Here is a 12124-nt window from a genome sequence, read left to right on the forward strand (position 1 = left end):
TGTTTCGTTGTCGGATGTGACAGCACCGCGTTGGCTCCGCTCTGGACCGGTGACTTGAAGTACCGAGGGTGACTTGGTGCCTTCAGGGGCCGCGGAAGCCCCGGCTCCGGTGGCGCGGGGCTCCGTGCCGGGGGTCTCTCGGGCCTGGGGGCGGTGCCGGGGCGGGGGGCCGGTCCGGGGGCGGGAGCGGGGCCGCCACCACACCCCCCCACCCCCCCCCCCCCCCCGCGCACGTGCGCTACGTGCGGCGCCTGCTGCGGCGGGGCCGCCCCTCCCCCGCCCGGCACCGCCCCCAAGCCCCGCTACTGGGGCCGGGACCGCCCAGTGTGGGACCCCTGGCGGGGGGAGCCCCGGTAACCGCCGGGGCGCGGGGGGGCACATCGCGGCGCTCCCTCGGGAACAGGAGCGCTCCTTACCCCCGCGCTGCCCGGGGCCGGCGGGCAGGACAATGGCCCGGCTCCCCCCGAACAAAGGGGCCGGGCCGGGGCCGCGGGGGCTCCCCGGCCGGGGCAGACAATGCGGCCGCGCGGAGGCGGACGGCCCCGCCCCGCGCGTGACGTGACCCGTGCTCAGCCAATGGCGGCACGCGGAGAGGCTCTTTAAAAAAAGAAGCGCCGGTTGTGGCCTGCTGTCAGCTGTGCGGATCCCTCCGCACATGTAAACACAGCGCCGGCAGCGCCGGCGGCCCCGGCGGGGGGGCGGGACGGACCGGCCGGGCCGTGGGGGGCACGGCGGGCGGGGAGCCCGGCCCGGGGGCCTCCCCAAACCAGCAGTGCTGGGGGGAGCGGCCGCAGCGCGCCCGGGGCGAGGGCCGCGCACAAAGGCAGCGGGGGGGTGCGAGGCTGCGGTCCGGCGGGGCGGGGGGCACGGGGAGAGACCCCCAGCGGCCGCGGTGAGCGGCGCTCTCTGGGCCTCGCTCTACCGCCGGGGCCCGGGTAGCGGGCGAAAGATCGGTGCCGCGTGGGCCAGGCCGCTCTCCAGAGGAGCCGCTGCTGCCTGTTCCCCCCGCCCCTAACGGGCCCTCCCCGGTCCGGCCCCGGGCCCCCGCACAAAGGCGCGGGCGGGGCGGGGCAGCCGCGCCCCCTCCCCTGCCCGGGCCAGGCGGACTCTTTTCCCAGCCCCGGCCCCCCCGCGGACGCGCACGGAGCGCGGTGGCTCCAGAGACTGTTCGGAGCGCGGAGCGGAGCGGCCGCCCCGGCCGGGCCATGGCCGAGTTCCTGCCCCCGCCCGAGTGCCCCGTCTTCGAGCCCAGCTGGGAGGAGTTCGCCGACCCCTTCGCCTTCATCCACAAGATCCGGCCCATCGCCGAGCAGACCGGCATCTGCAAGGTGCGGCCGCCGCCGGTGAGTGCCCGCATGGCGCCGCCGGGAGCGGCCTTTGTGTGGGGCCCGACCCGGCTCCCCCCGACCCGCGGCCGCGCAGGTGACCCCGGGCAGGCGAAGCCGCCCCTCAGAAGTTTCACTGGGCTGGGGCTGAGGGGACCGAAGGAAGCGGCCGCTTCCCCCGCGAAGTGGCTCCTAAGTGTCGGAGCTCCCGGTGGGGGAGTCGCCAGAGCGGCCGTGAAGGGAGCGGGGGCGGGGGGCAGCTGCCCCGGCCGGGCCCGGCCTCTCCCCGGCTCCCGGGGTCGGCCGGGGCCTCGCGCCCGGAGCGGCCCCGCCGAGCCCCGGAGGAGGTCCCGGGGTGCTGCCCTCCATGTTGGCATTGTGGCGGTATGGGGCAGGGGGGACCCGCTCCCCGCAGCCCCCGGCCCCGCCGCGGCCTCCCCGGCCTCGGCACACTTTTAGCGCAGGGAACAGTTTCTCAAGTTGGACAAGACCAAACTCCGCAACCGTGAGTTTGGCTGGTGGCTGTTCGAGCTGAAGCCTAGACAGACATGGCCACCATTTTAGAATGCAATCCACAGTGGGAAGAAGTAGTAAGCCTTCATCTTCATCATCACAATCTCAACCGATGGTGTACTAAGCTCAAAATTAGGGTATGAATTCTGATTTCCCTTTGTTCGTCGACTCAATTTACTAAGAAATGCTCTGACGATCTTAGAACCACAGTTTTGTGCAGTCAGAATTGTTAGTTTGTTTAAAGATAGGAACACCCACACTGGTGAGGAGAGGGGCTTCTGGAAGTAAAAATCTAATTAAACAATGAGTGAATCATCTTTATTTTGAGTGGATTGCTCTTCCCCTAAGTGGAACCTGTCTTGGGGTGGTGCAGCCAGGTAAGGTGGTTAACGTGACGGCAACTAGAATGTTATACAGGCACTGAGCTTACATCTCCTCCAGCAAGGGGAGAAGCTGACTGAACAGTTTGTAGGCTGAAGTTTTGCGAGTGATACTTTGACTTCAAAGAAATAATGTTCAGAAACACACACTCCTCACTTTTGTGTTTTGGTTGTTGCTGGCACTCCTGTTGTGTCCATTCTTTTCCTTTTGAATTAAAATTGTAGTAACTTGCTGAGTTAGTGTCTGAGGTGGCAGAAATGTTTGTAGCAGAGTGAATAATGTGAATCTTGCTGGAGAGGAAGGAAGGTGTTCCAGCTATCTGGAGGAATAATCCTCGATTGCCGCTCTTGAATTTGTGTTCTGGTAGAATGTGCCAGGGCTTCTTTTCATGCACAGCAGCCAGATGCTCAGAGTTAAGGGGGTAAGATGGTTTTCGTTATAGTCACCACTGAAGTTCTCTAGTACTTTTTAGTAGATGTTTTGGGGTTTTAAGTTGCCAAGTTGCCAACAATGTTTCAGCAACTGCGACCAGAACTGCTTTTTTTGTTTGGTTGGGTTTCTTGGGGGGGGCGGGCGGCATATTTTTTCATTTGTTTGGGTGTTTTTGAGGGGAGTGTCTTTTTGTTTTAGAAACATCTCATCTAAAAAATCCCATGTTTCTTGGCTGCTTGTGTAAAAAGCCAAAACCTTATCAGAAAGCTGCTTGTAGGAGGTTATCTGTTGGAGATCATAAATCAACAGCCTTCCAAAGGACTGAATTACTCAGTGCAGCTGCGTTTTCAGCTGCTCTCCTCTTCCCAAAGGGGCAGGTATTGCACCAGATATTACGCCAGGTGTTGTGCCTGCCTGGCCATGTGACCAGCTCTTTGAGCGTATTTAGAAGCAGGATGAAAATAGTTGAAGCTGCTGAGGGCTGAGCACGGGTAGTTCTGTGGAACCTGGCTTTGGGAGAGCTGAGCTCCCATGGCTTTATCTTCCCTGGATAATGCCTGGGATGACTTGTGAAGTGCGTGGTTGGTTCAGCGGCCTGGAGCATAGAGGGAGCTCTTCCAAAGCAACCAGAAAACCCTTTAAGTTGACGTAGTTCCTGGCCTTCCCCCTGTGATCAGGAGCTGCAGTGAATATTCAGTTATTGTTCTTTTTGGTGTAATCGGGGGGTCTGTAATACTGTGGGCTAGAGACTGCACTGCTCTTTGCACAGCAGGGTGTGTGTTCCAGCTGGATGCCTTGTTTGGTGATGGCTGGGGTTTGGAATCTTCCTGCATTTGAGGGAATCTCTTGCCGGTGTGCGCAGTCTGGTTACGTGCCGGGAAGCAGGTAGGCAGCACCATGAACTGTTAGGATCTGTGCCGAGAGAGGAATTGAAAATTTCGTGTTGGGCTGGCATTATTTTAGCTTAAACTCTGCTGTATAGTTATCAGCAGATGCATTTGTGTTTCTGTATATGAGTAGCAGTATGGAGTAATGTTGTGTGAGGCTGGTGGTGCCCAGCTGTAGCTTCCCCACTTATTTATGAACAAGTCCTTGCTCCAGAGCTGGCTTTGTTGCTCCAGCACCTGAGCATGCACAGGAGAGCTGCCTGGGCTTGGAAGGACCAGCAGCAGGGCTTACTCTTGTCCCTTTCTGCTGGCATTAGCTGGGAACCAGGTGGGCCCAGAGAAAATCACACCTGCAGTGGCTTCTTGTGTAGCAGCTTTGGAGGACGGTGACCTGTTTAGATATGGAGGTAGCTGACATGCAGAAGACGTCTGGGTGGAAGACAGAGGATTCTGAGTGATCGCTGCGTGTTCACAAGATGAATGTCCAGGAATGTAACAGGAGGTGCAATTTCTGCATGGCAGTTTCCAGTTGAGCACTCAGAAGGAGTTTTCTTCCCTTCATTCCAGTTCAGTTTGTTCCAGCCATCACCAATGACTGAGTTTTGCTCTTAATTGGGGATTTCAGGATGCTGCAGTGACTGGTGGAAGGTGCAGCAATAACCAGCTCACTGGCACTGTTCTTTGTGGCTTTTTGTCAGCAGTCTGGAGCATGAGTAGAGAGTCCCACTGGCAGCAGAGTGCTCGAATGGGGGATTGTTCCTGGTAGTTAATAAGCTGCATAAAGTAGAGGTTTAAATTTTTGTCTTGTGGTTCTGCGGGGGAAGGGGCAGCTGGATGCAGGAAAGTTGGTGGGGTACAACTTGCTTGCAGTCCATCATGTGCCATTTTGTAGTTAGAATTTTCTTCTGTGAACCAAAACCATCTTTTATTAGCATTTCTTCATTTAAACAGTATCTGATAGTTTGGAATAAACTAAGTTTACCCAAAACTTGGCATGTCAAGTGGTGGACTTATATTCTAGAAGCTTGTGATAGCTCTGCAGATCAGTGGGGGCATATAGGGGGTCAAATGAAGAACTGCTTGAGAATGGAGTTGTTCTTCAAGGTAGGTAGTTAATAGTAATTAATGGAAGCAAACAAAAATGTGAAGCTTAGCTTCAAGAGTTAACGGTGACATGTGGAGCAGGAGTGGTATCAAGTGCTCCAAGCCTTTCTTGAAGATGGACTCTTCCTTCACTTCATTGCATTGTTGCTTTGCTGCTGTGAAGAAATAATAAGTAATAATGACTTAAGCCTTACTTAACATATAAATGCTTTTCGAAATACACAGTATTGTACAGTGTACTAGAAGCATCATAAGTTTCCCAAGGCCAAGCATGAAAATTGAGAACATCCAGGCTAAATGTCATTGCTTTAAATAATGTGAATATGGAAAAGTACTGTTAAGGCTTCCAAGTAACTTAAATCAAGCGCTTAAAGATTAGAACGTTTGTATTAGAGCTGGAATTTTGAAGGAATTGACACTGGAGTTATCAAAATTATTGACTGTCAGTTTTCAGTAAATCCTGGAATACTGGTGAACTTGAGAATGGGGAAAATTAATTTCCTTAGTAGTTTAAGTTCTTTGTGGGTGCAAGAGTTGACCCCCTCTAGCTCCAGAGTGGAAGAATGTCTGGAATAGTCCTTGATAGGAACTTGGAAGGTGATAGTGTGGAATACAATTATATGGACACTGATGTGGTCAAATTAGTTTTTTCTTTTTTCATGATTCCATGTATTTGTGTGTTATTGTTGTCTGAGATTTAGCAATTCTGTTCAATATTCTAGTTGCAGAAATGACTATTGTGCAAAATTAATACCCCAAATCACAAATTATTTCAGCTACTAATGATTGTTTGTAATGAAGGATCCCTTTCTAATGGTGTCTCATAATGTCAAGCCGAGGGTATGTAATTTTCTTTACAAGTCTAGAAGAGCAAAAGCTGTGGCTCTGAATGGAGTTATGGCGGTGGCTCGTTGCTTTAGAGGGATCCCAGTTGCCCAATAAACAATCCATATTGTGAAACAGTAATCACTTAAGTAGGACTCAATGAGGAGGTTCACCTTTGGAACAAAGGAGCATAGAGCATCTTAGAGGAGGCAGGAGTGCAGAAAAATAACTGTGGATCCCTGTGGAAAGCAGTGTAATGGTGGAATGGGAGCTCTGGATAAGCCAGTGCATGCAGCTCTGGAGTTTCTCAGTGAGAAATGGGGGGATTTTACCTCTGTGGCAGCACGAGAGTAGAAAATTCTGCATTCAGGATCTCGCACTTGTTGGAGGATTTTTAAAAGATTTGACAACTGGACAGGACACAGAGAAGCATCAGAAAAGTTTGGCACATGAAATAATGAATTTCAAAATATTGAACCTTAGCAGAGCCTGAGTAGTTGAAACCTAAATGGTTAGGGCTTGGTAGAAATGGACCTGCTTCTCCAGGGACATATTTTGAGGAGCAACATTGATTTAAATGTTGTTTGGACCTCTTCAGGTCTGTTTAGACTTCTCATTCAGCTGGTTGCTTGATTTATTTTCAGTTTTATGGAGAAATAGAAAACACAGAACAAAACAACTGTTCCGTTTTGGAGCAGCTTGACTGAGGGTTCTGGCAATCTAGTCCTGGAGCTGTGAAACAAAGTACCACTAAAACAGGAATTAATGCAGAGAATTGTGATACTTTGCCTGAAACAGGAAGTTGATGGTGATGATCCTTCAGATTTGATGATACACAGAGGCTCAGTCAGTTGATTTTATCAAAAAGAAAACTCAATTACAACACGTAAGTGAGCTTCAGTGGGAGAAACCAGAGGTGCTGCCATGTCAGTCACTCCTGGCAAGCTGAGCCTGAGCCCCTGGTCCAGCTGAGCAGGGGCCAGGCTCAGGTGAGCCAGGAAACCAGGCATTTCTGACTGAGAGAGGATCAGCTGGAAGGGGACAGTGGAGGGTGGAAAGTGGTGGATCTGCTGCTTTTGGGAATTTTGGGATCAAGAATGAATGAGGTTTTGGGCAGGGAAGAGATATTTTAGTGCTGAGGTTCCTGTTCTGTTGCTGTCAATTCATGTGAAGAAAAATAGATCCACTACCAAAGGTCATTAGGAAATGTTGGCTTTAAATGAGGAACTTGTCATATTCATCACAGAGGTTGTGTTGTGGAATCAGGTAAATTTCGAGTAAGTTATTTGCTGATCTCTAATTAGCAAGAAAATATGCAAAAGAATAATTCTTTTTAGTTTATTATTTATTTTACTAATGGCAGTGGCCATGCACCAGGCTGCTGTGGTCACCATGAGTGGTTTCTGCTCTTCAGAAACACTGAAACATTGGGATAGGTTAAAAAACAATGAGAATTTCCTTTCCTTGCCTCAGTTTTTTTCAGTGAGGGATTTTCAACACACATTCTTCAGTTCATTGAAAATTTAAGATGAAACAATTTAGTCTAGAACTTTCCATATGGGGCTAGAATAACATAGATAGAATTCCTGTAATTGTTTAAGGTAGCTAATAGCTAAAAATGGAGTTTAAAACTAAACATGGCTCCCTTGTCCAGCAATGAAACAGAAGCTGCCAGTGGGTGGAAGCAAACCATGCCATGTATCCATTAGGATGTGCTTCCTCTCAAACTCAAGTGACTGGGTTGTGTCTGAGATGTGCTGGGCGAGAATGCTGTGTCCATGTCCAGGAGACCAGGTTGAATGTTTTTAGAAGTCAAGAAGAACCTGTGGGATCTTCCAGCCTGCTGCCCTTAGCAGTGCCTGAGTGAAAGGTCTTCCTGGGATCAGGTGCTTTACCTGGGTGGTGAATCTGAGCAGCTGGAAAGGGAGGATGTTGTGGAGAGCCATGGCAGTGAATTCCACAGGGAATCCTTGGGCAGCCGAGGCTCTGCAGCTGCTCGTGGTTGAGGCTGGTGTTGTCCATAGCTGTTCTGGGTGGCTGTGAAATTCAGGTCTTTTCCTAGTCTGAGTTACACTGACAGTGAAATCGAGGTTTGAAAGCTGCCAGTTAAGCTCTGAAGAGGGTATGGGCTCATTGCAAGGGCTGTGATGGGACAGCCCAAGGAGCAGAGTGTGCCGCCCATGCCGGTCGCACGCTCTGGGAACGTACTGGGGATCAGAGCAAAGGTGTGCCCATGTGAGGGGAGATGGCAGTGGCTCTTGGGGTCTGGTGCCCTCACACACCCACAGCTGGGTCTGGCTCCAGCCTGACGGATCCTCTGTTTCAGGGTCTTGGTCAGTGCTCTGAAGTGAATCAGGGGTCTGGGATTTGCTGATAGACCCCGTCCATCCCCAGCTGTACCTGCAGTGCTACTGGTACGCTGGTGGTGTATCTGTTCCTTGCATGCAGGTGCCTCCATGGAGAGGAGCCTGGCATCTCCTGTGCATGAGCCTGTTGTGTTTAGAGGTTCAAACCCTGTATGTATTTTCTGTCCTTTTGGCCTTCGGGTCCCAAGGAGCTGCTGGCCCTGACACTTGAGAATTATTTCCAGCTTACCTGAGCCTTTATTTCTCTCCAGGTGTGGAGCTGGCACAGAAACACTGGGATCTAGAGGGGTGATTTCCACTGTACACTCATTTTCATTGGCTGTGGTTCTCAGATGGGAAGGATCTGTTTTTGGGTCTGTTCTCCCTTGCTAGCCTGCAATACATAGCAGAGCCCAGTTTTGTCTCAAATAAGAAATACTCTACCAGGCTCCTTTTTGGAGAGTTCTGCACATGAGGTGGGGTAGTGCACCCAGGGTCCCTTACTGGCAAGGAGGAATTCAGGAGGTTTGATGAAAAAATCTGCACCATTCAAAACGACCAAGGAAGGACTGTTCATCACAAACTGGGTTAGCTGATGATTGGAGTTTCCAACTGATGTTAGTCTTTAACAGGGTCACAGAGGGATTAGTTCCCGTTAGGCAGGAGCTTTGTGGCTGACCCGCTGCCGGGTGATAATGGGTTTGTGTGGATTCTGCCATCTGAGCTCCAAGTGTGTTTTTAATGTAGGCATAAAACCAGGAGGCTGAAAAGGACCTCCTGAGTCACCAAGTGTGCTCCTTTCCTCTCAGAGGCAGCAATCATGGAACACCTTTGCCAAGGCAAGATCATAGATGTGGGAACAAAGAATGTAGGTCAGGCTCACAGGGTGGGCATCCCAGGAAGGGGGGAATTGCTGCAGTTTACTGAATGAATGTGTTTCTCTATCAAGAATTGCTAAGATATTCCTTTGGATCTTACTATGAGCTTCTGTCTAGTAAAATAATGAAAGAGCTGTCTTTTTGTGTGTGTGTGTGTGTGTGTGTCTGACATGGGAGAGACTGCAAGTAAAATGCTACTTGCAGTTTTCAAAAGATGTTGAAAAAATATAAGAGACTTCAGAAAAAGGCCCAAGGACAAAACCCCTTTTATTTGCAGGACTGGAAAGCTGGTTCTGTAAAGAGAAGGAAAAAGGTATTTGTTTATTGAAAAATGTCTTGAAACATTTCTTCCGGGAAGGATTCAGGAATAGCTGCTTTGGCAGCCAGCAGATGAGGGATTTGGTTATAAAGGACATGAGGATAAGGGAGGAAGAAAAGCTGAAGCCAACCAACTTGTAGAACAGCTTAGCAGGGAGGTTGGTAATTTCTTGTTCACTTGAATTCATAGGGGTGGGGGTGGTTAAATTTTAATTAGTGAGTTTGGGTGAGGTGCAGATTTGCCAGCTGAAATGCAGTACTCTGAAGCCTGACATCCCTGGAACAGTTCAGTGTGGAGCTGGAATATGGAAATCACAGAAATAATTCTGCTGACCATTTGTAGTTCACATTACTGCTTGAAATATTAATGTGATCCTTAGAGTGTGCCTTCTGCAAGGCTGCACTTGTCCCTTAAGTTTATAGAAGAGTTTGGAATTTTGAAGTCAGTCTCATTTTTGCATGGATTTGATGACAGGTTTATAACAATTGCAGGCTAAGGTGGGCACAGGATTTTGTTTGTCCCTTGTAAGCTTATAACAGTCAGGGATGGAGAACAAGAGAACACAATAGAGTAATTTCAAATGTAGAGTCCTGGTGAAGTAAGAACTGATTTTTGTTTTTAGGAAATTGATGTCTTCTTGCTCTCTGTATATACTTAATGCTCAGCATGGCTGTTGGAAGACACTTCAAACTGAACTTCTTACACTTTTTAAGTTCATTTTTTAAAACAGGAAAATCCAAACCAGTTCCTTTGAGGAGCTGGATAGAAAGGACAAGTCTTACTGATTCCCAGGCATGAGCTTTAGGGAAGAGGGCCTGGAGAGTTGGGGGTGGGGGCTGGACTCTTCCCCAGCAAGCTGCTCGTGTGGCTCAGCAGCTTGGCAAGTGAATCCTGCACAATAAAGCTCCCTCTCGTGGTGCTGCTGCCTTTCCAAGTGCATAAAGGCATTTCTGTCTCACAGAAATGTCTTTTCATGGGCCTGCAAGCGAGCATCGCATTTGGCTTGGTAACTTGTGCTTCAAAATGTGTCCAAGATTTTTGTTGAGTAAATAATACACTTATTAAAGAAGAGTTGAAAGTATCTTGTTTAGGACTTAAGGAGCTTGCCATACCGTGGAATAGAGAAAGATAAATATTAGCCTTATTTGTTATATCAACTTTGAGTAGTTTGGATGCTCCAAAATAAACTTGTTGTGACTTTAAATGACTCAGTGACAGTCAGGATGGGCTGTCTGCTATACCTGCTGTCATTTCTCCAGATGGTGAATGGCTGTGGGTCTGCAACAATGTCATCTGACACAGTTTGTGTTCAGTGGGATGTGCTGTAGTGTGTCTGTAAAGCCAGGAGTGGGTTCATAATAATCTAATGAGATATATTATGTATGGCATTCTTTCCCTCAGTTCTACTTGCACTACTGTGGCCTCACCTCAAGCCCTCAGGGCAGTTTTGAGCAGCACAATATAAAAAAGACATTAAGCCATTGGAGAGCATCCTAAGGAGGGCCATGAGAATGGTGAAGGGTCTGGAGGAGAAGCCTCATGAGGGGCAGCTGAGGTCACTTGGTTTGTTCAGCCTAGAGGAAACTGAGGAGAGACCTCACTGGGGTCTTCAACATCCTCCTGAGGGGCCGCAGAGGAACAGGTACTGATCTCTTCCCTCTCATGACAAGTGACAGAGCTCACAGGAATGGCTGGAGCTCAGCTGGGAGACGTTTAGGTTGGATGTCAGGAAAAGGTTCTTCCCCCAGAGGGGGCTGGGGCACTGAACAGACTCCACAGAAGTGGGCACAGCTCTGAGCCTGTCTGAGTTCCAGAAGTGTTTGGACAATGCTCCCAGACACTGGGTAGGATTGTTGGGGTGTCTGTGCAGGGTCAGGAATTGGATGTGATGATCCTGATGGACTTGGTGGTCCCTTGCAACTCAGCATATTCTATGGTACCTGCTTAAAAACCTCAGAAGCAGGAACTAATCCAGTGTTGCCTCTCATTAAGCCAAATTACCGTCACCCAGCAGAAGCTCTTGCAATGACATTTTCATTGCTGAAAATTAAACACTTTTAAGGCTGTTAAATGTTTGATTCTTGCTGATGAACCCATCTGCCTGATAGGCTGAAAAGTCACCTTTTGAAAGTGTTGTTGTATAAATGGAGTTCCCAAAGCTTGTCTTTGAGAAACAGCTGGCGTGCCATCAGGGTGTCTTGGTGTGTGCGCTGGTCATTCAGTCATTGGTAAACTTCAGAACTGCAGGAGTAGGAAATGCCTGTTGTGGCAGCTTGTGTTGTCTGGAGTCATGTTACTCTTCCAACGCAGTAGGTGACTGGTGCTTTGCCAGAGCCAGTGTCTTTGGCCAAACAGGAAGGACTGTCCCCAAACATGCATCAGTCAGTAATAAATAGACACATGGAGATCATGGAGATAATCAGCTAATTCTGGAGCAGGATGTTTCGGGTGCCAAGCTGTGAACAAGGTGTTTCTGTAAGATCATGCACATTAACTTCCTCCTTTGCTTCCATAAGCAGAGGGGACTAGCCTGCTCTGTGCTGTCTGACATGGATTGGATCTGTGTCTGCCCTAGGCACCTTTGGAGCTGGATTTCTTTAGTCTGAGCATGAGCCAGAGCCTGTAGGAGCAGGTAGATCCTGTTCCTCCTGTTGTGCCCAGTGGCATGCAGGCTTTCCTCTGGGCTCTGCGCAGAGCAGCCGCTGTGCCAGCAGACATGTGGCCCGACCAGAAGTCTCCTGTGCTGTGCCCTCCCTTCCTTGGCTTCCCTGATGTGTTACCAGTTCAGTAACTTCAGGTGGTGGCCCTGAAGTGCAGCCAAGACTGGTGACAGTTTCAGACATGGTATCATTGCCTGCATGAACTGAATTCTTGCCCCTGTTCATCTTATTCCTGGTTCTTGTCCTCTGCAGAGCCTTGTTAGAGGGTCTGATTTGGGGTAATGCAGAGTCCACCTGGGAACAACCTTGACTTACTGCTTAGCAAAGCCAGAGGCAGCACAGCCCTCTTGGTTTCATTTACTCTCAGCTTAAGCAAAGCTCCCTACAGTTCTCCCCTGGGCAGTTTAATTCAGTTCTCAGTGTCTCAAGAGTCCTGTGTGTCATTGCCACTGTGT

General features: G+C 49.8%; 1 protein-coding gene across 2 annotated transcripts in view; it reads left to right on the top strand.

Moving 5' to 3' along the window:
* Positions 1 to 1101: 1101 nt before the first annotated feature.
* KDM5B (lysine demethylase 5B) overlaps positions 1102 to 12124 on the top strand; it is a 59801-nt gene continuing 48778 nt past the window's right edge. The window contains exon 1 of one of the 2 annotated variants that reach the window (XM_059867447.1): positions 1102 to 1343. In XM_059867447.1, coding sequence (XP_059723430.1) covers positions 1206 to 1343 — 138 coding nt within the window. In that variant the 5' untranslated portion in view covers positions 1102 to 1205. The remainder of the gene's footprint in view (positions 1344 to 12124) is intronic. The other variant, XM_059867446.1, reaches the window with a different exon arrangement.

The sequence above is a fragment of the Haemorhous mexicanus genome, chromosome 25 (genome assembly GCF_027477595.1).
Source record: "Haemorhous mexicanus isolate bHaeMex1 chromosome 25, bHaeMex1.pri, whole genome shotgun sequence".
Taxonomy (NCBI): Eukaryota; Metazoa; Chordata; class Aves; order Passeriformes; family Fringillidae; genus Haemorhous; species Haemorhous mexicanus.